The following is a 23,453-nucleotide window of genomic DNA, read 5'->3' on the forward strand; positions in this document are numbered from 1 at the left end:
GAATGGAAACACACACACACACATGCAAGGGCCCACACACACACACACACACACACACACACACACACACACACACACACACACACACACAGATAAAATAGTACTAAGTGCATAAACATACCTCAATACACCTGTTAGAACACACAGAAGCACAAGCACACCTGCTAGAGCACATACAGGCAGAAGCATACTTGGTAACATGCATCACGCACGCACACACACACACACACACACACACACACACACACACACACCCCTCTTACCTTTAATTCATACTTTTCTGCTGAGTCAGCACAAGAAATGATCTGCCAACTGCTTTCTTAAGTTTGCTTCCAAAGTGTATCTACCATTTAGAAAAAGAAAGTGACCCTTGGAACAAATTCTGCTCCTTTTTAAAGGACTGAAGGCATTTTCCTGAGAAGTCTTTGCAGACTTCAGCCCTCTTCTGCTAATGATTTAATTGCCAAAATGGATATAAAACACTCTGGAAATGAAAGCTTTTTAATGTTGGGTGCTAATGGGAATAAGCATAATTGTCAGATCAAACAAATTCAGCTGTTTTGGCTGAATTAGGCTGTATTTAATGTAAAAATGCACCTTTTATACGAGTTCAAATGACAAATGTGGCACCTGTAAATCTGCCAGTTTCACCAAATCATTTTTTTTAAAATCACTCCCACCAAAATAAGAATGACGGATAAACCTAAAATCATTGTTTCATCCAGTCAAAGCATCATGTTTTCTCTTCTTTTTTCCGTAAAAAGCTTTAAAACCAGCAGTGATGGTAAATAAAAGCAGGTATCAGTGTGACTTCATTTGTGTTCCCAGCTCGTACCAGCTTGTTGTGAAGGAGGAGCGCAAGTCCAAGACCCGTCGCGCCGCCTCCGAGGCCCCCGAGTGTTTCTCCGCCCCCGTCAGCTTCCGCAATGCCTCCATCTTGGACTCGCCCTACTACATCGCTGCCGAGCTGCCCCCGTCCAGCCTCACAGTCGTACAGCCGTTCACGGTGGGAGACAACAAGAGCTACGGCGGTTTCTATAATCCGCCGCTGTCGCCGGCCAAGAGCTACAGCATCTACTACCAGGCCATGAGCAGAGCCAATGGGGTGAGTGTCAACACTCCAGATGTGTTTATAATGGCAAAATGAGATCGATTGGTAATTATTTTTCAAAGGCTGATAGATGTTTCAAAGCCACCATTAGCTTCACTTTGATGCATGCCAAAAAAGGTGGAAACAACATTACGTCACGTCACTTGCTATCAGGAAAAGAAAGAAAAGAATCCTCTCTCCCAGAATGCACCTCTCTGTTTGCTTCCCCTTTCTACCTGCCCATTATACCATCCGCAAATATGACAACAACCCGCCCACCCCTCTCCTTCTCATAACTCATTCACAACTTGAACCTGGCTTTTGAATTTCCATAATACTGTGAACCCCTGTGAGGGTTGTTTTAATTTTCCACTGCCGTAACCACGGTAACTCAGTTTGGCGAGCGGGGCTGGCCAAGCTGGCTGATGCCGTGATGTAATATCCTCCTCCAGAAGGCAGATTTCCCACAATGCACCCACACGGAGAGAGACTGTGCGCGAGTGGGTGTGTGTGTTTGTGTGTGTGTGTGGGGGGGTTCTTGCATGATTGAACATGGGTGCGTGAGCGTGGATGTGTTTAAAAGTGTGCGTGCTTGCGCTTGTGCGTGCCTGTTGTGTGTTTGCGTGTGCTCTGTATACGTGCGGACCCTAAATCCGGTCACATCAGAATTCCTTATTTGATTGGATCTCAGTCAATCCAATCAGTGTGAGGGTTGTTTGGGTCGTGGATTGGAGCATTGTGGGGGTGCTGGAGGGGAGGCTGGCGGCAGCCACCGTAACCCAGATGATTTGCTAAGGAAGCCAGGCATAAAAAATGGACGCACGGTCATAGAATTCATGAATTATTGCTATTAAATATACTTTTTTCCTGCACGTCAGCCACCCCAAATAAATAATTATTGTTTTTCTACTACTTTCATTTTCTCCTCTGGGAGACATTACAGATTTGCACCAATGTCCTGTTTTGTTTTTCTTGTGCAACATTCAAGAAAAGATATTTGCAGTAGGAATGCTCAATGCAAGATAAATGCACAGATGAGTTAGACAGTCGGATTACCATTAGGATAAGATAAGATAAGGCCGTATTGATCCTCGTAAGGGGAAATGTACTTGTTATATCCACAAGAATAAAAAGGAAAGGTGGAAAAGAAGGTTTGTGATGCGACACAGTGCTACATTTCATGATGCTGGAGTTAAACATTAATTAGGGCTAACGCTTACTGTACAGCATGCTGTGCTCTGGCCAAACAGTGTTCAATGTTTGAGTGCTGAGTGTTCACTTCAGATCAGGTTAGAGAACAATCGGGGTCATGGTTATAAAAAGCAGTGACTGTCGGTAGGAAACTGGATGCAGGTCGACGTCTCCTGTGTCAAAGTGAGTGTTTTGTTGACGCTTCCATCCACTGCCGCTCTATTTCCTCCTTGGGTCCCGACAGACAACAACCACATGAAGGATTTATCACCTGAACTTAAACATTATGTCATATTTGGGTATTTGCGAAATGGATGATTTTAATCTCAGGAGGATAGTCTTAGAATATAGCATAATGAGAGAATTTGAGAAATGGAATTGGCCCAGAAGAAGTTTGGTTTTGTCAGCCACCTGACGAGTGATGGTTTAGGTAAGTTAAACAGCTTAGTGAAGGAAAATTCATGATGAAGGCTTAAAGAAGCCCGTGAAGACTGTTTGAACGAGTCGGGATGCAAAGTGTGATTTCTGGTGTGAAAGTTCTGTCTCCCCGAAGAGCTTTTGTGGTGATACACAACAACATTGGGCTGCTTCTGCGTCATTAGTGTGACTAAAAGAGGTGGAAGAACAAAAGAGCAGCGCCATCAGCTCTCTGCTGAGGACAGTCTCTGATCCTCCTCGCTGTGTCTTTTCCTGTTCGCTTCCCAGGGAAATCAGCGGTCAGGGTCAGGTACACAGCAGCTGCCCTGGAGCTCGTAGGCTTTCAGCGCCTCCCTCGCGGACTCGTCAGCAGGGCGAATGTTTGTTGACAGCAGCTTGAACTCAACCGGTCTGGCTGAAGGACAAGTCTCCTTTCACACAAAAGGACAATAAGGGTCCTGCATCAGTTCTTTTTTACGTCTGGCGAGCTGCGGCGGCTACAGAGGAATTAAATTGGCCAGTGAACCCTCTGTGGCCAGTTGTCATTTGACTCTGAATAGACCGCTGAGCTGCACCTCTGCACAAAGACGAATGTCAGTATTTGAATAATTCATTCTCTAAACTCAATATCTCCATTACCTACCGCTGCAGTAAATACTGGAAGTGATATGTTGTCAATCAAGGATTTAAGTTATCTGCCGCTCTCACAAAGTCCGGTAATTTGTTTAATTTCTTTGCTGTCAGTCATTTTGTGAGAGTAGGTGTCACTTTTTTCTTTTTTTTTTTTTCTCAAGCGGCGGATGTCTCATATTGGAAAGAAGCTGCTCATTTACATTTTAGAGGACTTGGCTGGTTTGTTGTAGTTTGATCTCATGGATGAAAGTCTGGTTCTCATTCTCTGCCTGTCTGGATAATCCTGCCCCCCCCCCCACCCTCTGAGCTCCACCTGTCCATCAAGGAGAATGTCTCTCCTCCCTCTTTCTCTTTCATTTTCTGTCACTTTCTCTCTTGAGAACATTTAGAAGAAATTGTTCTCTCAGTCCACCCACTCTCCATCTCTTCATTGCTCACTGCTGTTGCCTCATTTTTCCATGTCGCACATCCTTTTCTCAAATTCTCTCTGTTTTCTGTCCATTTCCTCTTTTCTATCATCCTCTTTGCCCCTCTCTTCTTCTCCTTCATTTTTCTTCACCTTCTTTTTCTCTCACCGTCATTCTCTACACCGCCTTCTTTCCTTGCTAACGTTCGATTTGCAATCTGTCTTAACCTCCCACCTTGTCTGTTTTTCTTTAATCTTCTTTCCTCCTCCTCTCTTTTTCTTTCTTCTCCATCGTTCTCATCTACCTTTCATTTCTCCTCTTTCTTACACCCCTCCATGTCTCCTTTTCTTGCTTCTTTTCATTACCACCTGTTTCACTTGCCCTCCTTGTCTTCTGTTTTCCCCCCTCCCCGTCCCTCTCTCTGTCTCTCTCTCCTCTCTCTCTCCCCCCTCTGGGGTGACATCAGTCTGATGCCAGTCTCTCATCTCCCATCATTGTGCCAATTAGTTGACGCTCCGCACATTAAAACTGCTCACCAACGGCAATCCTGATTTCTCCCTCATGGTCGTGTGATGTGACACACACACGCACGCACACACACACACACACACACACACACACACACACACACACACACACACACACACACACACACACTCACACACACCACCCACATTAAAGGAAAACACACACACACAGACAAGAATAAAGTGCCTGCGGCTGTAAGTAAGAGAAGTAAGAGCAAGAGTGATTGGGGACTTTGGGATGAGGAACGATAGAGGGAGGGGGAATAAAGGTCTAAAAAGAGTGAAAGAGACATTAAAGAAGATATAATCCTGGAGGCAAAGATGAAGGCCGGCAGGGCTAAAGAGAAAGAGTGGGAGAGCAGAGAGAGAGAAATGGAGGACATGATTTGCAGAGTGAAAGAAAGCCAACAGTGAGAGGTTTTAATGCTCTCAGACCTTTTCTTCAACTCCTCCAAACAACCACATGTGTTGTTTGGGAAGTTCCAGCTAATGGGAATCTTAAGGCTACAGCATATAATGACATTTTAGAGAAGGGTGCGCTTCCAGCTTTGTGGAAAGCGCTTTCAGTTTCACTATGACAAAGCCAGTTTTGTGTGGAAGAACTTGCCTGGATAGTCCTGAGCACCTTTGGGATGCTCTTGTCTTGAGTGCTGTAAGAGTGTCCTGAAAGATGCAAAAAAAAAACTGGGAAATTAAAGTATGATGCATGAGAAAAATAAAGGATGAGTGTTGAAAGATGATTTCAAGGGGAAGTATAGATAGATTAAAGGGATGTGATAGAAATTGTATGGACCAATGGATAAAATACAGGATAGAAAATTCTTACGAGGACAGAAGAGGGCACGGACAGGCGATGAAGCCACTAAACAGACGCAACAGACACAAAAGATGGGGTGGGATTGTTAGAGGAGAAGCACAAAGAAGAGGGAGGAGGAAGACGAGGAGAAACGGGGTGAGAAATGGCACGAAACAAAAGGAAACGGTGGCACACATGGAAAAACATGCCCTCCCGTGCTGTGAAAAATGCAGCGAGACACCTCGCTTGACAAGTAAAAAGCCTCAGGGGTTGGCCAAGGTACTCTGACAATCAACGTCATTCTCTGTCACACACACACACACACACACACACACACACACACACACACACACACACACAACTCACCCACACATACACCACGAGCCTCAGAGTGCAGATTTTAGAGGTTGTAGGAGAAAGACATAGGGAGATTTTGCCAACTGACAGATAATGTCAATCAAGATGCACTCAGCTGACTCGAAAATCCTTAAATGCACTTTTGTGTGTGTGTGTGTGTGTGTGTGTGTGTGTGTGCATGTATGAACGAGCACACACACACATATCTGCTTGCCTTTGGCTTGTGAGCAGGTGTGTGTAGGAATTTGTGCACACACATTTATGTTCATGTGACTTCAGCATCAGCTAAAGCCACTGGTCAAACTGAAATGTGTGTGTATCTGTGTGGATGATGTACATGAGGCTTTCACAGCTTTGTGTGTGTGTGTGTTTCTATATCTGTGCATTTGCGTGCGTCGAGAGATTTCGGTACCAGAAAGAGCCGTCAGCAAAGCTGAAGTTGTCGAGAAGCAAATAGACGAGATAGACAGATTGTAAAAAAAAGAGCGTGAAAGAGTTGCAGAAAAAAAAAAAAGAAGTTGTTACCCCGAGTACCCTGGGTTGCCTAGGAACCCCAACAGCCAATCACAGAATCCAGAAGTCAGACAGAAAACACACATGGTTGGAAATCGTGCCCGTCAGTCAGAACGGTGACCCAGCCAAGTGTTGGATGGTTAGAAAGAAGGCGAGAGCGGGGAAGATGGAACGATAGATAGATGGAGGGAGAGAGAGCTCACCCACACAGCAGCTGCATCTCCTATACACACTTAGTATTCTTGTCAGGCTGGACAAAGTTAACTACTACACACACAGAAACACACATACTGTGTCTCCAGTGTTTCCACCATAAACAACCGCCCCCCCTCCCTCGTCTCCCAGCCTTTCTGGATAGAGGCAGGGCAATAAATTGGCCTTACATTTATTAACTTTACTTCTTGTAACCTCCTGAGGTTTAGCCCATTAGCATGAGCGAAGACGAGGCAGCGCTCCTACTCGCAGCGGCTGTGAATCCAGAGCAGCCGGCCCCTGAATGGACGGTAAATAGGCACGATAGGGCCAATTTCTAGAAAACACGAGGCACTGGTGCTCTGATTTATTCCCGCGGCGGCTCTTTGTGGGATGCACACTGCACTTAGGAGTGGAAACTCTGCTCTTATGATGGGCAATTCAAAGAAGTAGAAATTTCAGACATCTGTCACTGCTGAGGCCTTATGTGATGGAAATAGATTTTCATCGCATATGCTAACATGTGCTAACGTCAGCAAACTGTCCGACACGGTCAGTTAGCTTTTTCTTTAAATTCAAAGTTCAACATCACACCTTTATTCAGTTTCCAGCAGGTGCATACAATTAATGCATTTATGCACAGTGACCAATGAAAGAATCAGACAATAAAGCACGTAGACAGCCAGATATTTAGTTAGACATGCAGACAGACAGGCAGACAGACAGGCAGACAGACAGACAGGCAGGCAGGCAGGCAGGCAGGCAGGTAGGCTGGCAGGCAGACAGACACGCAAGCAGGCAGGCAGGCAGACAGACAGGCAGACAGGCAGGCAGGCAGACAGACAGACACGCAGGCAGGCAGACAGACATGCAAGCAGGCAGGCAGGCAGGCAGTCAGACAGGCAGACAGGCAGGCAGACAGGCAGGCAGGCAGGCAGACACAGACAGGCAGGCAGGCAGGCAGTCAGACAGGCAGACAGACAGGCAGACAGGCAGGCAGGCAGGCAGACACAGACAGGCAGACAGGCAGGCAGGCAGGCAGTCAGACAGGCAGACAGACAGGCAGGCAGTCAGACAGGCAGACAGGCAGGCAGGCAGGCAGGCAGGCAGTCAGACAGGCAGTCAGACAGACAGACAGGCAGGCAGACAGACAGGCAGGTGCAGGCAGGCAGGCAGTCAGACAGTCAGACAGTCAGACAGTCAGACAGACAGACAGGCAGGCAGACAGACAGGCAGGTGCAGGCAGGCAGGCAGACAGACAGAATGCACAGATGCAGTAGAAGCAGGTGTGTTTAGTCTCGTGTAGAGCTCCAGCTGAGAGGCTCACACCATCCATCATCCACTAACATTCATCTTCCCTGCTCTTTAACTTCATAAGCCCAGCACGCGCGCGCGCACACACACACACACACACACACTCTCACACTCTCTCTCTCTCTCTCTCTCTCTCTCTCTCTCTCTCTCTCTCTCATGCAAAGACATCTTCATCAGTATGCAGACATGAGCACACAAACAGGACAGTAACAAACATTTGGCACATGAACAAAAGTGTTCTTTCTCCTGTTTTGCTCACTGTTGCACCTTTTCTCTTTTGCCGTGACTGGCTGCACACGATGAAAACACGAACAGCAGATAACTCAAATCCTCTTTCACAGACAGCAGCCACAATATTTCAGAAACACTGAATATTAAACTTCATGCACTCACTTTGCTGAGTTCTGTGCCGTCTTTGTCCATCATATTCTGCTGTGTTGCAATGACACTGTTTATCAGTGCAGGTCGGCTCTCTGGTCCTGTGTGTGTGTGCATGTGTATGTGTGTGTATGCATGTGTGTGTGGCCTCTATGTGTGTGCCTTTAATGGAACTTGTGTTGTGTTGTCAGTATCTTAAGTCACGTACACAAAATGTCTGATGCACAGTTTAGGTTGCTGAGGTGTCTTTTATTTAGTCTGATTCTACTCCAATGCAGTTTGAGAGTCAGCTCAGTTTATCTGAACTCTTTCAGTCAACATACAACCTAAACTATCAATAGATTAAATGGTAAATGTAAGATGGTGTAGGATTGATAACTTCTCCGTCACCACTTGAAACCTCTTTTTGTAAATAAACACCAGAATATATCTGAAGCATCAACCTCTAGAAGATTTCAACAGGTTTTTTTTTCCAGGTTTTAGCTGTCAGAAAAAAATCTGTATGTTAATATGACCTGAAAATGCCATATTTAGAGGAAAATAAATGTACATGTGCATTACCTTGGGAGTGAATTTGTTCAAATGCTAAAGTGACAGGCGTCAGTGTCGGCAGCTGCTGTAGTAATCGCCTTTGATGAAGACAAATGGGCCAACATGTGAAGGAGGCCAATCTCTGTGTGACAAGTGGGTTAGATGCATGTACTTACTGGTGACAGCACATTATGGAGGGAAGAAAAGAGGAAAAGACAGGAGCAGTGAAGGGCTGAAAAGAGCTGGAATAAAGAAAAGCACACGCCGCTGCAGATGGTGACAGCACATCAGAAAGAGAATGACAGGAACGGTGGAACCACAGGAACGGAAAGTGCGGGGAATGGAAAAGGGAGCGCACCGGAAGCTCGTATAGGCCCACAGAAGGGCCAGCAGTGGCACAGATAGATATACATACGCAGCTACAGCAAAGTCAAAAGATGACCAGACATGTACATCTTTAAGGTTATTGATAAGATTAATAATTAAAAAAGCTTGGCTTAAAATAACAATTTATGTTTGTCCTTCGCTCCTGTCATTGTCGCCCCCTGCTGGTGGTGCACCGTCATACATGCGTGTACTTTTCATGCTTAGACGAGACAAACTGTGGCACTGACACCCTGTCCTCTAGTGGATCAGCAGGTCATTTCACACTTTGGCTTGAAACCGGGCCGACATTTACAGGTTTTACCCCATTCGCTGTGAAATATGACTCTAAATTGTTATCCTCGATATTCGACAGCTATTGCTTCTTCACTCATTTCAGTCAACTTTGAAAGTCTGCCTCACTTCTTTTGTCCTTTTTTTGAACAATACATAGAACCTTTATTCAATTATTTACTTCTGCTTTTAATTTATATGAATTGTCATCATGAGGTACTGCAGTTTGAAAATGGTCACTGTTGCATTCAAGGACACTCGGTCATCAGAGAGCTGCATACTAAACAGTTTTCTAATTCAAGAAATGCCAAATTTGCATAATCCTTTTCCCACTGTTTCTTCACCGTTTGTCTTGAGATTTGATTTTCTCACGTATCAAAGATGACTTGAAACATCCCACTCAGAAACTAAACTCTTGTGACACGTTAAGTATTTAAAAAGTGAACATGTGTTTCTAATTGAAGGATTTCTTCTACCGTTTATCACAAGTGACCTAAACCGTCTATCTGTGTTTGTGTTCTCTCCACAGGAAACCAAAATTAACTGTGTCCGCCTGGCTAACAAAGGTATGAGCACCCTTCCATTGATACTCATGCACCTCCAGTAAAGCCAGTATGACATGAATCATTATTTTAAACTTCTTCGTGGAGTTCATTTTAAAGAACAGCGTGATCACGTGACCCCCTGGAGTAGTGTTACAGTGTTAGATGAGATGAACACATACACACATACCGTATTGAAGCAGGTGAACCCACAACCTTTAGCCCAGGCAGCCCCACATCCGGACCATGTTATCCTGCATGATTTCGTTGCATAGCATTCTCTCTCCCCATCTCTCCTCTCCTAATCTTTCTGTCCCACACGCTCCCTCTTTTTCCTCTAACCTGCTCTCTCTTTTTCCATTTCATACCGCATCCATGTTGTTCATCAGTGTATAAAGTGGAACATTAGGGCCATTACATACCGATTGACCGCCTTCATTAAACCCGATGGATGGAGGCTAAAGCGTTAGCCCCAGAACCCATTTCATCCTATTCTGTTTTGCTTTCCCCATGTCTCCCATCTTTATTTGCTGCTCATCTCCGGCAAATACACCCATTTGTGTGCCAGGCAATGTGCTTTGAAAGCTTTTCAGCTTGCTATTGATTTTTCTCACCTCGTCTCTTTTTTTTTTCTTTTTCATTTTTTCATGTGCATCAAACATTGATTTGATTTTTCCACATCTCCTTTCTCTGTCTCCCTCGCTGTCTTATTATTTCTCGTCTGCATCAAGCATTTACTGCTCATTTGTGCACATTTTACTCTTTTATATCATTCCTTTTTCTTGTTCTATCCATTTCCAGGCTGTGTTTTTTTTTTTTGAGTGGAAAGTATTGTGGGTGGAGGTCTACGGTGTGTAGACACTGCTCTCTGTCTGTCTGCATGTGTGTGTGCTTGGGAAAAGACATGCTTTTAACTTTGTGGCTGTCTTTCATATGACAAAATGCTGATTTCTATCAAAATGTAGATTTATCAGTGTTCCCAAAACACACGTCAAATGTGCTTTTTCAGAGTTTTTGATATGTGGGCAGTGTTCTGAGGCAATGCAGATGGCTAATTTTGCAAAAGCCTATGACTAATTTATTTGCGATACCTGCTATCCACTCACTGCTGCAGCTGATTTCAGTGATTAATGCCACTTGTCTGGTTCAGTGTGTTCTAATCAGTGAAATTAGCCGGTGTACTTTTTGGTTAGAATAAAAACCCACAGGCTATGATTGAGGCAAAATTGGGGTTTAGTTGTATGAGCGTGTGTCAGAGGCAGAGCGTTATTCAATGGAGAGAGCCCACAAACCATGTCTTCATTCAGGTAAAGAGAAAAAAGCACAGAGGTTGTACAATAATAACATCTAGCCTATAGCAGAGTACAGAAGGTAGCTGGCCTGTGAAGATGCTGCTAAGGTGTTCCTGTTATTTTAAACTAGTGCCAATGCTTGGGGTCCATTGATGTAGGTAAAAGGACGTGGTCCTAAAGACCTGATGAACCTTTTACCGCCATTTTTGTGCTCAGATTATCATATGGTTAGACCTGTTTCGATGCAAGGTATAAAAGCGGCATTTTGTTATTATAGCTACACACAATTTAACGAATAGGGGCCACTGTGCTAAGATAAGACTTTATTTATCCCACTTGTTACAGCAACAGAATAAAAAGGAGAAGTAAAAAATAGTACTGGATCAAGAGACAATAAAAAAAAAATCCAAAATAAAATCTACTACAGAAGGCTATCTACGCTATATACAAAGATTATATAAATAAAGATATAAAATAAAAATACAGTGACCTTGGGTTTTTTTAAATATATATATATATATATATATATATATATAATTAAATTAATAAATAAAGTAATAAATAAAATTATATTAGCATATGATGACACACATAATTCTTTACCTGTGTTGCCTGACATCTGAAAACTTGGTCCGTGGGCTTAAACTCATGTTAGAATTAGCCAGAGAGATCATTTCTACAGTCTGCCTCTGAGAAATGTAGATAAGAAATACTTTAGATAAAACTTTAACCTTTCTTTCGAGGCTCACTATTGACTAGCACCCTGTCACCATTTAGTGCTTAAAGCTAACGAGGCTGAAGGGAGACCGAGCTGCCTCAACATATAAACAAGCTGTCGACACATGATTGGTTGTTGGCCTTGATGACAGTATGAGTATGAACTGATCTGATTTTGTCCCCGGCTGAACTAAACCGCTGCAGCAGAACCCGGAGGCCAGATTGTGTCTTTGCACAAACGTTGCCACGCCACAAAGTTCCCGATTTTTTTCTTTCAACCATTGCTTCATTTCTTTTCTCTTCCATTTCCTCCTCCCTTTGTTTTTATTAACCCGTCAAACCGAGCTGACAGACTCAGCAGACTCAAATGTTAACCCCCAGCACCGCATCTGCATTCACTCACTCACTCTTTGGTAATACACATCCTCACCAGCCACACACCTGTTAGACCTCTTCCTGGTAATGAGCCAGTGAAGATGCTCGCTGACACTTACTTCCTGGCGATACGACCTATCACACTCACCATCACAGTGCTAGTTGTCCTTTTGATCTTAATGTTCTAGTGATATCTCTCACCACTGCAATTTCTCTCCTCTAAGACAGATTGTGCAATTGAAAAGATCTAAACCGTGATGAAATGGATAAAGAAAACTATACGTCTTTTTTTCTTAGACTTTTTTCTTCTTTCTTTTCCTTTTTTGTTGTTGTTTGTTTTCTCTCTTCCCTCTCTTTCTCATGCTTTCCGGCGGGGACGTGCGGCCCTTGGCCTTAGTGGTAATAGGTAGGGGACAAATAACAACGCCGTACATTCTAGTCATCCCAAGCGAAGGTGATTATTGCTTTTATAGGCAGAGTATTTTCTTCCCTATGTTATATTTTTTCATCACAGTAAAACCATAAACACAACACGAACCCTGTTTCATTTTGATCGTCCCCCTGGCCTCCCCTCCTCTCCCCCCTCCTGCCTTCGTTTCTTGAGTTTTCTCCGTTTTTACTCTCTGGTTTTCGTCTTTCCTTCTCAACGCCATCTTACTGCATTTGTTTGCATGTCTGCTCCGCTTCGAGTGTCGCTTGCTGTGTTTGAGCCTCCTCTTTTTCTGTCTCGCATCCACACACACACATGCACACACATCCACACACACGCACACATGCACACAGCAGTGGAACCATGCTGCATTCATGGGACAGTTAGCTGACATTAGACTTTGTTTGTCTTCTAACCCGCGACGCAAGAGACTGAAAACTACGCATATCTTTGGATCTTTATCGCTCTCTCCCAGATAAAAAGCCAATTCAAAAGTTACAATACATAAGTGATTTACTCTAAATGTGGTTTCAATCATTCATGTAGTGATTGGACAAACTTGGCCGTGATGATCAGATTGGCCTAGTATAAACTCATTTTATACCCCCTGTGACTGTTGTGGTAATATTCCCTGACTTTGCAGAGCACACAGAATTGGTTGTTTATGTGGTGGATTGACTTTAAAGGTGAACACTCAAACACAGCACACACCCTGCAGCTCATTGCACACCATCACGCTCTCATTTACGATGATCCTGAACACAACGTACCTCCAGCTCCACCGTATGTGACCCTCACAGACTTAGCAAAGCGTGTGAACTGTTGCAGAGGGGAGGGCGAGGATGCTGATCCAACCGTGTGTTTTCCAGGGGCGAAGGTTTGGCGTCAGCATTGACAGAGAAACAACAGCCCTCCTTGTGTGTCCATATGCAAAGCTGCCCTCATTTGTTTTCTGCTGTCAGATTCATTTAAAGGAAGTGGATTTGCATTTGAAAGAAAACATACTTCAGTTTCTAATTTCTCTCTATGATCAGCAGAATATTTTAAGATTATTGACCTTCATCAGCAATGCTACAGTAAATGAGACATCTAAATACTTAAATGGGTTACATTCCAAAATAAGATATCCGACCCTTGATGTGAAGTAAAATCTTTATCTTTAATTTATTTCATCTTTAAATATTTTATTTAATTGAAGCTCTTAGCTACCATGAGACTTCACGAGAATGAATCTTATTATAAGAAAAAGTGCTTTATAGTGAAATTCTTTCATGTATTAATATTATGTTATTACAGCCCAGTTCTTTACAATCCAGCCCTCCGTGTGCAATAAAAGCACAGGAGCTTAACAATGTTTACTGAACTTGATTTTATTTTGCCACGCGGAGACGTGACAGCAGAATACGACTGTCATTCAGCGATGCAACAATCGAAGTGTTGACTCGAACAATGGGGACACAGCAGAGAATCAGTCGACAGCAAACATAGTCGTAAACTGCTGTCACAGTTCTTTGTCAGGAGTATGAGATGACTTCACATGAATACAATAACACGTATTGTCCTGCGGGAAATTGAGGTTGCGAGGCCCAGCACGAAGAATTATGCATATCATGCACAACAGGGGACGCTAGTGAAATCCTAAATTGAATAAATATAGATTGTATTCATATGCAGTGCGGTCGCTTACCTCGATGCAAATGAAAGCAGAAGCCCCTGGGTACATTAAGACAGCATTTCATTCCAATGCTGAACATAGTGTGGTTACTTTTTAACACTTATTACTTTCACAAATTAGCATTTTGTACCCGATCCTTAATGAATAAAAACGAAGACGCTAGATGTACGATAGAGGAAAACACAAGCGCAGTTCAATACATGATGCTCTGTCAAACTACAGCAAGTCTGTGAGCAGCATACACCACTCTGATGCATCTGTTTTCCCTCATCCACGCTGTGTTCTCAAAGCATTCTCATTCTGCACTTTACAGCTTAGCCAGTGACAGCAGCTAGCTAACTCACTCTAACCTGCTTGTTATTGCCTTTACCAAGGACGCCTGAAGCATAATGGTTCTACTTTGACAACAAGTTCTCAACCCCACCTTTTCACATATGGAGGCTTGGTCAGGACGCCTGGGCGTCCTGCGTGAAGGTCATGTGCTTGACCCATCCAACCACACCACCAACCTCCAAAGGCAGACTTTTCTCACTCTTTATACGACATCATGCGATGTTTTGGGAGTGAGAGTGGGCTGTCTATCAAATCAGACTGCCCCGCACTTTAAAAAAAAATGTTGCTAAACCGGAGCCCAATGGCTTTAAAAGTGACGCCAAGGGGTCCTGACCAAGTGTCCGTATGTTAGAACGGGGTGACTTGGACACTGTGTCCGGGCTGAGGTCGACTCACTTTCAGTTCAATCAGTTTAAACGGTGAAATCAGGAAGTGGATGGAGCCTGTTTCTTCCTCAGCAGCCTGATGGCTCTTTTTCTGCTTTCACCAAATCTGACATGCACACGTTTAAAATGGGAAATAACCCCGAGCGTTACAGAAGGAAAAGATAGATGCACTACAGTATTGAATAGTATGCGTTCACTGGTAAACATGACTCAGTAGTTGCAGTCAGACCACTTTTAGAGCAGATTGATTTGATTGTGAAATGAACACAGCCCTCGTTTTCTATCACACCCGCTCCGTGCAGCACGAGCCAGGTGGCAGAAGTCCCACTTTGTTCACCTGTCCTGCTTCGGCCCTTCAGAAATGTATGTTTCAACTGTTACGCAATAAAAACAAATTAGTTCATTCAACACAAATATGTAAGGCTGAGTTTACACCAGAGCTTAAATGGTCTCATCTCCGCTCCTTTTAGACGAGACACAAATCTGACAAATCTTTGTCAACAAGAGGGCCTGCAGTGTAAATGCAGCTTCAGTATCACTTAGTCACTTTTCTTCCATATTTTGATTGGCTGAAGGGAAGTAGCTGTCCATGTGATGCCTTTTTGCTCTTCTATCATGCGTTGATAAGTGGGACTTCTGCATTGGCAGCGTCTGTACACCCTGCACGCGTTTAAGTTCTGTAGCTCACAGGAGCATCAGACTCACCCCTTGTCATCCATTCACTGGTATTATATGTCCGCTTCAATTCCCATTCCCATTAGTCCTGAGGTCGATTATAATTGGGGGTGTACGGAGTCGTGTTGTAACTGACTCTGGCGCTGTGCAATACTGATGCAACATGTGGCTTGCTGTCTGTGTATGTGTGTGTGTGTGTGTGTGTGTGTGATGTGAGTGTGCGTGCCTGAACTGCAAAAGTTAAACGCTGAAGGAATCACATCTGAATTATCTTCCTCGTTGACCTACACCATGACACACACACACACACAAACACACACTGTTCTTTACAACCTGCTTTCCCGTCCTCGCCGAGTGCTGCCTGCTTGCTGCTTAGCGAGTCAGTTTGCTCTCTGAATTTGCAACAGATTGAGTCAGACTGTTAAAAGAAGAGAAAAAAAAACTCCTCAGGGGTGTTTTTAGGTGAATATCTGGTGATGATGTGACATTTTAAGGGCACAATACCAGTCAGCGACGGATGAAATGCAGCCCGGGCTTTACAGGGAGCATGAACGGTTCGACTGCAGCTACGGCTGACAGAGAAATGGAGGAGAGAAACTGAGAGTAAAAGAGAAAGAGGCCATATTCCAGAGAGGAAAATAAATAAAGCCCAAGAGAGAAGGAAAGGATCAAAAACTACGAGAGACGGAGAGCGACAGAAACTGACTTGAAGAAAGTCAGAGAAAAGACGAAGGCGGCGGCGGAGACAGATTCAGGCTCAAGGATCCTTTTGGTTTTTTATTGTAGCATTGTGTATGCAGACAGGTGTACCTGCCTCGCTCTCCGCCAGACAGACATTGTGGCGAATTGTTGTCTTATGCTAAATTCGCCCTTCCAACTCCGCCATGAATTTTCCATCTGCTCCACAGCACAGCGACAAAATGTTCAATTGTCCCTGCGTAAATCTCAGGGACCGGGTCGTAAAGCGCTCAGCAGCGTGTGGGGATAACGAGGAGGAACGAGGGATGGATGGAGGGAGGGAGGAGAAGACTTGGAGAGAAACGGAGTAGGAGGCAAAAAAGATTCATTAACCAGCGATGGAAAAAGCTGAAAATTAGGAGAGAGATTTGTGACTTTCCTGTTTTTCACATCTGGGTCTTAAATTAATTGCAGTTTAGCTAATAAACTAAAAAAATATGAGGTTGTGGTGATATTGGAAAAAATAGAGGCATTGGGGGCTTTGAGACCAAGGAAAAACAAGCCTTAATCATGTTCTTTCAGCAGCAGAAAACCTTTTTTTGGATTTTTTTTTGATAAAGCTGTAGAGCATAAAGGGCTTTAACAGATTATTGAATAACCTTTAATGCTCTGAGTCACTTTTACCTCCAAATCAATGCTTATGATCCTTGGGTTACTATGTTGATACACACTTTTTACAGTGTTTTGCTAGCCCAAATTTATATTGACCCCGAACGCAACCATTAAGGCTAAATTATATGAAAAAAAATCCCTCAAGTTAAAGTTGTAGTGAATGTTTTTTTGCTGAACCACAGAAAAAAATAAAAATATCCACAACACCAAACAGTTAGTAATTGCAGCTTGGTGTGCCGCTCAGAACGTCAATGACGCTGCACTTCCTCCTGACAGCAGGAGTCAGTAGAGCTCATAAACATCTGCATGCCTTAATGAATTACCTGATTATTTAAAACCAGAAGATTTGTTGATGAAATTCTTTGCTTGAGGTCACATCACTGCACAGGAGTCTGTATCTTTAGATTTAATGCAGCTTTAAACATGTAGATGAGACAGAAAGCTCAATTTCTGCAGCTCTGAACAGCTGTTTTGTTCTTGTGTTAATAATAACATGCGATCGTGCATCAGTTTTGAGCATTCTCATAAAAAGTTTTACATTCTGTTTCACATAGTCGTGTATGCTGTCAGATATGTGTTTGCATGCTTGGCCTTTATGGAGCAAGCGATGAGTTGAATTAATGTTTGGTTTAAGTCTACTCGTCTGATAATGACTACATGATTGAATTTCTTGCTGTGCGTTTATTGCAAGTCCTGCAGAATGAGCTGGATTTGTGCGATTTGTCAGTTTTTGGTTCCGTTTTTTTTTTTTTTTTTTTTTTGTAATTTCAAGGCCTTACCTCCCTGCCAGCCTTCCTGCTTTTGTGGCTGTCAGCTTACAGCAGCTGAGTCCTAACATGCAATTCACTTTGGCCTTTGGCTGCGTTACCTTGTCAGAAGCAAATTCCCTTCAAGGGGGAATCAAAGGTCTGTTCTGCTCAGCGTGCTCGTGTATCGCCGTAATTGATTTGGTCATCATGCGACGTGTTGCATTGAATTTTGGGATTGTTTCCAGCGAATGGGTACGGCAGGGCTGGAGAAGCTGCCATGTATCTGTCAACAGATCTGGATTAGAGGGAGGATGGATGATGCATACAGTATGATGGACGCATGCACACACGTAAAGCACATACACCCGCTGCATGCAGTGGATTAACCTTTTTAAACAGAAGCTGCAGTCTTTATCTTTAAAAATGGTGACTCCAGCATAAGAACAGAGCTTAATGCTTAACAGTGTCATGTGTCAAATTCATGAATAAGTGTTGGACTCCAATCATCAGCAGTCAGTTTGACTCGATTGTGCAATATTTGGGCAGTGCAGTACTTCATTCCTTTGTTTTCAAATGGTCAAAATGTTCATTTAGGGGATATTGCATATTGTCAAAATAATACTCACACATACTGAACATTTTTCAGTGTTAACTACACCCCTCCCCCACCCCCAAAAGCTCTGCAGAGACCAGATGATGAAGCATTTAAGTCGTTTTAGTTCTTAAAAGCTCTAAAGTACTTAGTAAAGCGTGTCCTGCTGACCTTAACATTAATGTCAACATTAATGGAAACTAGTGTGTGCGTGTGTGCTAAGATAGAGAGAGAGGGAATGAGAGGCAACCATTAGCATTGTCCATTGTTTACTAAGTTATGAAGACTTAAGATATGTTAATCCATCATCATCTGACCACACACATTCAAACACACACACACACACACACACACACGCACATAAAGCTAAACAGGAACACATTCACAAAGGCACCCAAGTACACACATGTGCTGTATACACAGGTGCATTTTTACACAAGCATACAGACACACAAATATTCAGATTCACATTAAAAGGCACATTTAAGAATAGACACGCACATGCACACACACACACACACACAGAGCGCTGTGGCATCATAGTTCAGATTAGTAATCCTGTTAAACACACTAACAGTAATCCACAGAGGATGCTCCCCGCAGGCTGCAGCTGCTGACAAACAATACATCGAAACTAAGCCTTCACATCAAGCCTGATCACACAGACACACACACACATAGAGTACACAACCAGCGCAACACACATGCAATTTGAAGATGTGTACAAATACTTTGCGTATAAATTTAAATTTCATGTGTACACTCCTTGGCCACATTTATGAAGCTTTTATGCCCCAATTTTTATTAAACCACTCTGAGAGGCATTATGTGTTTATTATTATATCGAATTGTGTTCGTAAAACTCCTCCTTCTCTGATTGTCTCAATCAAAACTGAACATAATTATTAAGGTGGAATTTAGATTTTACAAGTGTGCCTGATAAAGTAGCTGCTGAGTGTGTATATACTGTATATATGATAATAGCAAGACAGTCACTTGCACACTCAAACATATACATAAAAACACACACAAAAGCTGCACCCACACTCAGAGATTTATATTGTACCTGTGACATGTATACACACACACACACACACACACACACACACACACACACACAGAAGCAGCATTTAATATGCTATTCAGGGCTGCAGCAGTGCAGTGGTAGCTAGGAGAATCAATCTTCTCTCCATTTGAATGAGATTATGATTTTAATATCTCTGGTTTTGCTCATAATTCCTCCCTGATAATTTTATCATGCTCTCCAAGTAGGAGAAATAAAAAGAAAAAAAAAGTATAGAGAAATGTATAAATGAAAAGAATATCACACACATACACACTGCATTCAGACACACAAGGAATTGTGGGGATTAATGCCTTTTGGAAGCAGTCGATATCATGACTAACCCGATGTTGTCACAGTTATAATGGCCAACACTGAGGAAGTCCCCTTTAATGCATTTATCTTTCTTCTTTTTTGTATTAATACAGCAGGCAGCTTTTCCACAGACATGACACATGAGGACCAGATTAGTAAATTCCAACACGACACTTTGCTTTCTCTCCTCAGGTTTTATGTGAAGGAAACCTCAGCCTGCACAAAAACATCTTAAAATAATGCTGTTCAACATTTTCAGCACAGAAAAACTGATTCCTTTTATGAGAGTACTGTGTACATTGTGAGGTATAATTAAATAAAGCAGAGGGGAAATATTTAAACAGAATATCCACTGATGTCCACTGAATTTTGTGATAATCTGATCTGATCAATTTCCGTGGATTAAATAACCCACCAAATGGCGTACAGTAGCATTGTGCATCACTTCCCAGCACATTTATGAAGCAGAGGGTCAGTATGTGTGTTTGTATATTCCCTGTAGCCACCATGCCTCCAGTGTCCCCCCGGTCTATCATCATGAAGGCCATGTGGTTGTGAATTCTGGCGTGTAGAGAGACAGTCAGAGCAGTTATACCTCTCAGATCGATATGTCACGTTTTTCTCCTGGGAAGACTTTACAGGGAGGAAAAAAAAGAAAGAATTGAAGACCCTTTTCTCCCCCCCACTCCTCCCTTCATTCAGCTCTCCTGCACCACATGAAATCAGGCTGATAATCACGTTGATGGTGGATGCCAATAATCCATGAAGATGTGAAGCACATTTCAGGAAGCATGAAAACAAACTCACCGTTTGCTCCGTTTATATACACTTTAAATTCCCTCTGCTGTGTTTCAAGATAATTTAGTGCATTTAAAAAAATATAAAGTTTCTTTCTCATCTTCATCTTTCTGGTCACATATTTGGTTGCCCATAGCAACGTTGCCCATTACAAGCCAGTAAGAGCGAGTGTCAGCGAAGACCTTTTCATCTCGCGATGTGCAAGAAGTCGTGATCTTTAGTAACTTTGACTTTTTTCATCACTGGAGAAATGAAACAAGGTCGTAACCACATAATCCTGTGATTGAGTCTAAACCATTTAGTGCAACAGTTTGATTTTTCCAGTCTTATCAACATTTCAAAGATAGCACACTGTGGCTAACAGCTGCGGCCACTGCTGACACTTGACAAGCATTTAATGTATATTCAATAGACTGAATTAGAAGTAGTTGACTCTTCAACCTCCACAAGCTTTTACTCCATGTGGTGTAAAATATCCTGAACGGCAGCAGGTAAATGGATCTGTTTTTTAGATTACAAGTACAGGAAACTGAACTTTAGTTCCTGTCAGGTTCCTCTGACTGTTGGAGCAACATCCTTCTGAATCTTTCCATTTTAGAGCGAAGATGAGGACCTTCACCTGTTCAGACAAATAGTTTAGGTGTGAGGCCCTCTACTCTCTTTTTAGGGACCTGATACGTGCCAAGAAAATAATACCCACACCACCTGCCAGTACCGGTGGCAACGCGGCAAGATGGATTCATAAATTGTACATACTTATGAGCCACCTGTTAGCTGACAATGACAATACAATAATAAGTGAGGCCACGGTGTCCTCCATATTGTGTTTGCACCAGTTGTCAATCAATCCTATTTTGCTGCGACGATTTGCTTCATCTCAACTTTTACCCCCCCGGTAATGGAGATCACTTCTCCTCTGCTACGGTCAGAACCCTGTCAGAGTTCGTCTGATTGGCTGAGCGGCTCCCGAGCTGGCCAATCGCGGTGTTAAATGGAGCTGAACCCGTCGCCAGATGGGGGTCCTCTGCTGTTACATCATGAACTGTTGAACCCAATCAGCACGTGAGCCGGTGAAGTGGACGAATGGGGTCACGCCATAATGTGTCAGGTGATACATATTGTGGATCACTCGGGGGGTAAATTGAGGTTTAATACACCTGTGAGGTGATTACCAGGGCACAGACTACAGAGATACATGTGCATGACCGCTCGGGACTCTCATGTAAGCCTAATGTGCTTGACAGATACGGATAAGCTGAAATTCTCACCTTTATACATCTCTGCTGATGTCAGAGCCTCAGCCAATCAGAAAGTGTCTTTCCAAGGTTTTTTTCTGATGGGGGTTAATGGGATGAAAAAAAAAAAACAGTTTGCACATTCATGCATGTTACGTTCGAACACAACAACATGTGGAGACCATACAGAATAAAGTATAAAGTAATGTATTTAGCAAGTAAATGATTATGACAAAACAAAGAATTAAGAGCCAACCAAACATAGTGCACTAAACCAAGGAAAAACCAAACATACCTCTCTAAACAAAAGAAACAAAACCAAACTAGCACAAGGTATGGGAGAGCCAACCAGGTGGGAAGCCAGAGAGAGACTCCCCTGAGCAGCATTTTCCAATCCCAACTCAGTGAACACACCCACTTCCTTCCAGGTGTGAGCAATCCCGCCTGATGACGCTTTCTGCAGCACCAGGGTTTGGAGGAACCTCCTGCATTCATCACAATGCATATCATGGCTTTTATGAAAAAAAAAATTGCTTGGTAAAGCAAATACCTACAGTAGTAACCAGAGTCCATGTTTACTCCAGAAGGGTAAAGTTTTGGTTTGAAATATGCAGGTTGAGGTGAATCTGCTGTTTGATTAAAGATAAACTGCTGCGTTCATGGCTCCAATTGGTCAACATACTTACAGGATATTGAGTATTTATCTATTGAGTAAAGCTACACAAACAGGTCATTTTTCTTGCTGTTGGTTTTACATGATGGTTGTGCACACACTTCTTGATGGCATCATTCTACATGGCATCGTAAGGGTCCGGTAGCTCTGAGGCTGAGCCTTCGTAAAAGCACCTTTTTGACATCTGAAACGGGGTTAACTATCTGAAGCAGCTGGACAGCCACCTTTTGGGAAGCAATTTGCTATGTGGGAAAATAATCGCAGCTCCACAAATCTTGTCTGACCCCATTTCTCACATCCCTTCCTACGTTGGAGTGGCAGTCTGCCTCCAAGGGCTCTGTCACACCAGGCGCGTTTGGTCCGGACTTTTTAGTTTGATTCGATCGAAAATTACAGTCGAGAAACCTTCCCTGGATCATGGTCCGGACCACATAATCAAACCCTGGTCCCACGTAAAGAGGTGGTCTCACACCGGATCGAATTGAGCTGGGCTTTAGTTCGTAGTTCGTTAAGTTCTGCCAGACAAATTGACACAACAAGAATGCTCATTAGTTCATTTTGCATATTAGTTATTAGCATTGTGCTTAAAGTTAATGCTGCTGGCAGCGATGCCATAATAATATTATTGTAGCCTAATGAAATATATGTATTCATCACTTTTTCTCCATTCATTCAAACTGCAATAGATTAATTTACATGTTAAATTAACCAAACAGTAACAACTACAAACCAATCAGGAGCAAGTATAAGCAGACGCAATCCATGACAGGGCGCAGCTTTGTCATGAATATTAAACCCAGTAACCCAATCAAATGTGTACAGTGTGACAAAACTGCAAACCTTGGTTCAGACTTCACACCGAAGAAATCCTCCTCGCACTTCTACTCTGTGTTTTTAATCAAGTTAGCGAATGAGAAACTGTGCACCACCTGCAGTACCATAAATCATAAATAAATTACTTCTGGTATTTTTTTGGTATATTCGGCTTTAAGATATTGTCGTCACTCCTGATCAGTTAACCAAGAGTTATAGTTTTTTTCATGAATCATTCAGGATGCGCTAAACATCCTGTCATTTTCTAAGGAATGTGCTCTGTGTGTTCAGAATTCAGCACTTTAAAAAATACAGCACTCAAAATTAAACTCCACCATTAAAACGTCTGTTTGACGTCTCATTTCCATTAAAGACACGCAGACAGAAGAGGCTGCTTTTTCTTCTGCGTTGCAGCGTAGGATGGAGAGTGACAGATG

At 43.0% G+C, this 23,453-nt stretch overlaps 1 protein-coding gene across 1 annotated transcript in view; it reads left to right on the top strand.

Moving 5' to 3' along the window:
• ptprt (protein tyrosine phosphatase receptor type T) overlaps window positions 1-23,453 on the top strand; it is a 312,082-nt gene that overhangs the window by 180,973 nt on the left and 107,656 nt on the right. Inside the window, exons 14-16 of the mRNA XM_041962443.1 lie at window positions 829-1,105; window positions 9,533-9,569; window positions 12,327-12,383. Coding sequence (XP_041818377.1) covers window positions 829-1,105; window positions 9,533-9,569; window positions 12,327-12,383 — 371 coding nt within the window. The remainder of the gene's footprint in view (window positions 1-828; window positions 1,106-9,532; window positions 9,570-12,326; window positions 12,384-23,453) is intronic.

Source organism: Chelmon rostratus, chromosome 2 (assembly GCF_017976325.1).
Source record: "Chelmon rostratus isolate fCheRos1 chromosome 2, fCheRos1.pri, whole genome shotgun sequence".
In the NCBI taxonomy this organism is placed as follows: domain Eukaryota; kingdom Metazoa; phylum Chordata; class Actinopteri; order Chaetodontiformes; family Chaetodontidae; genus Chelmon; species Chelmon rostratus.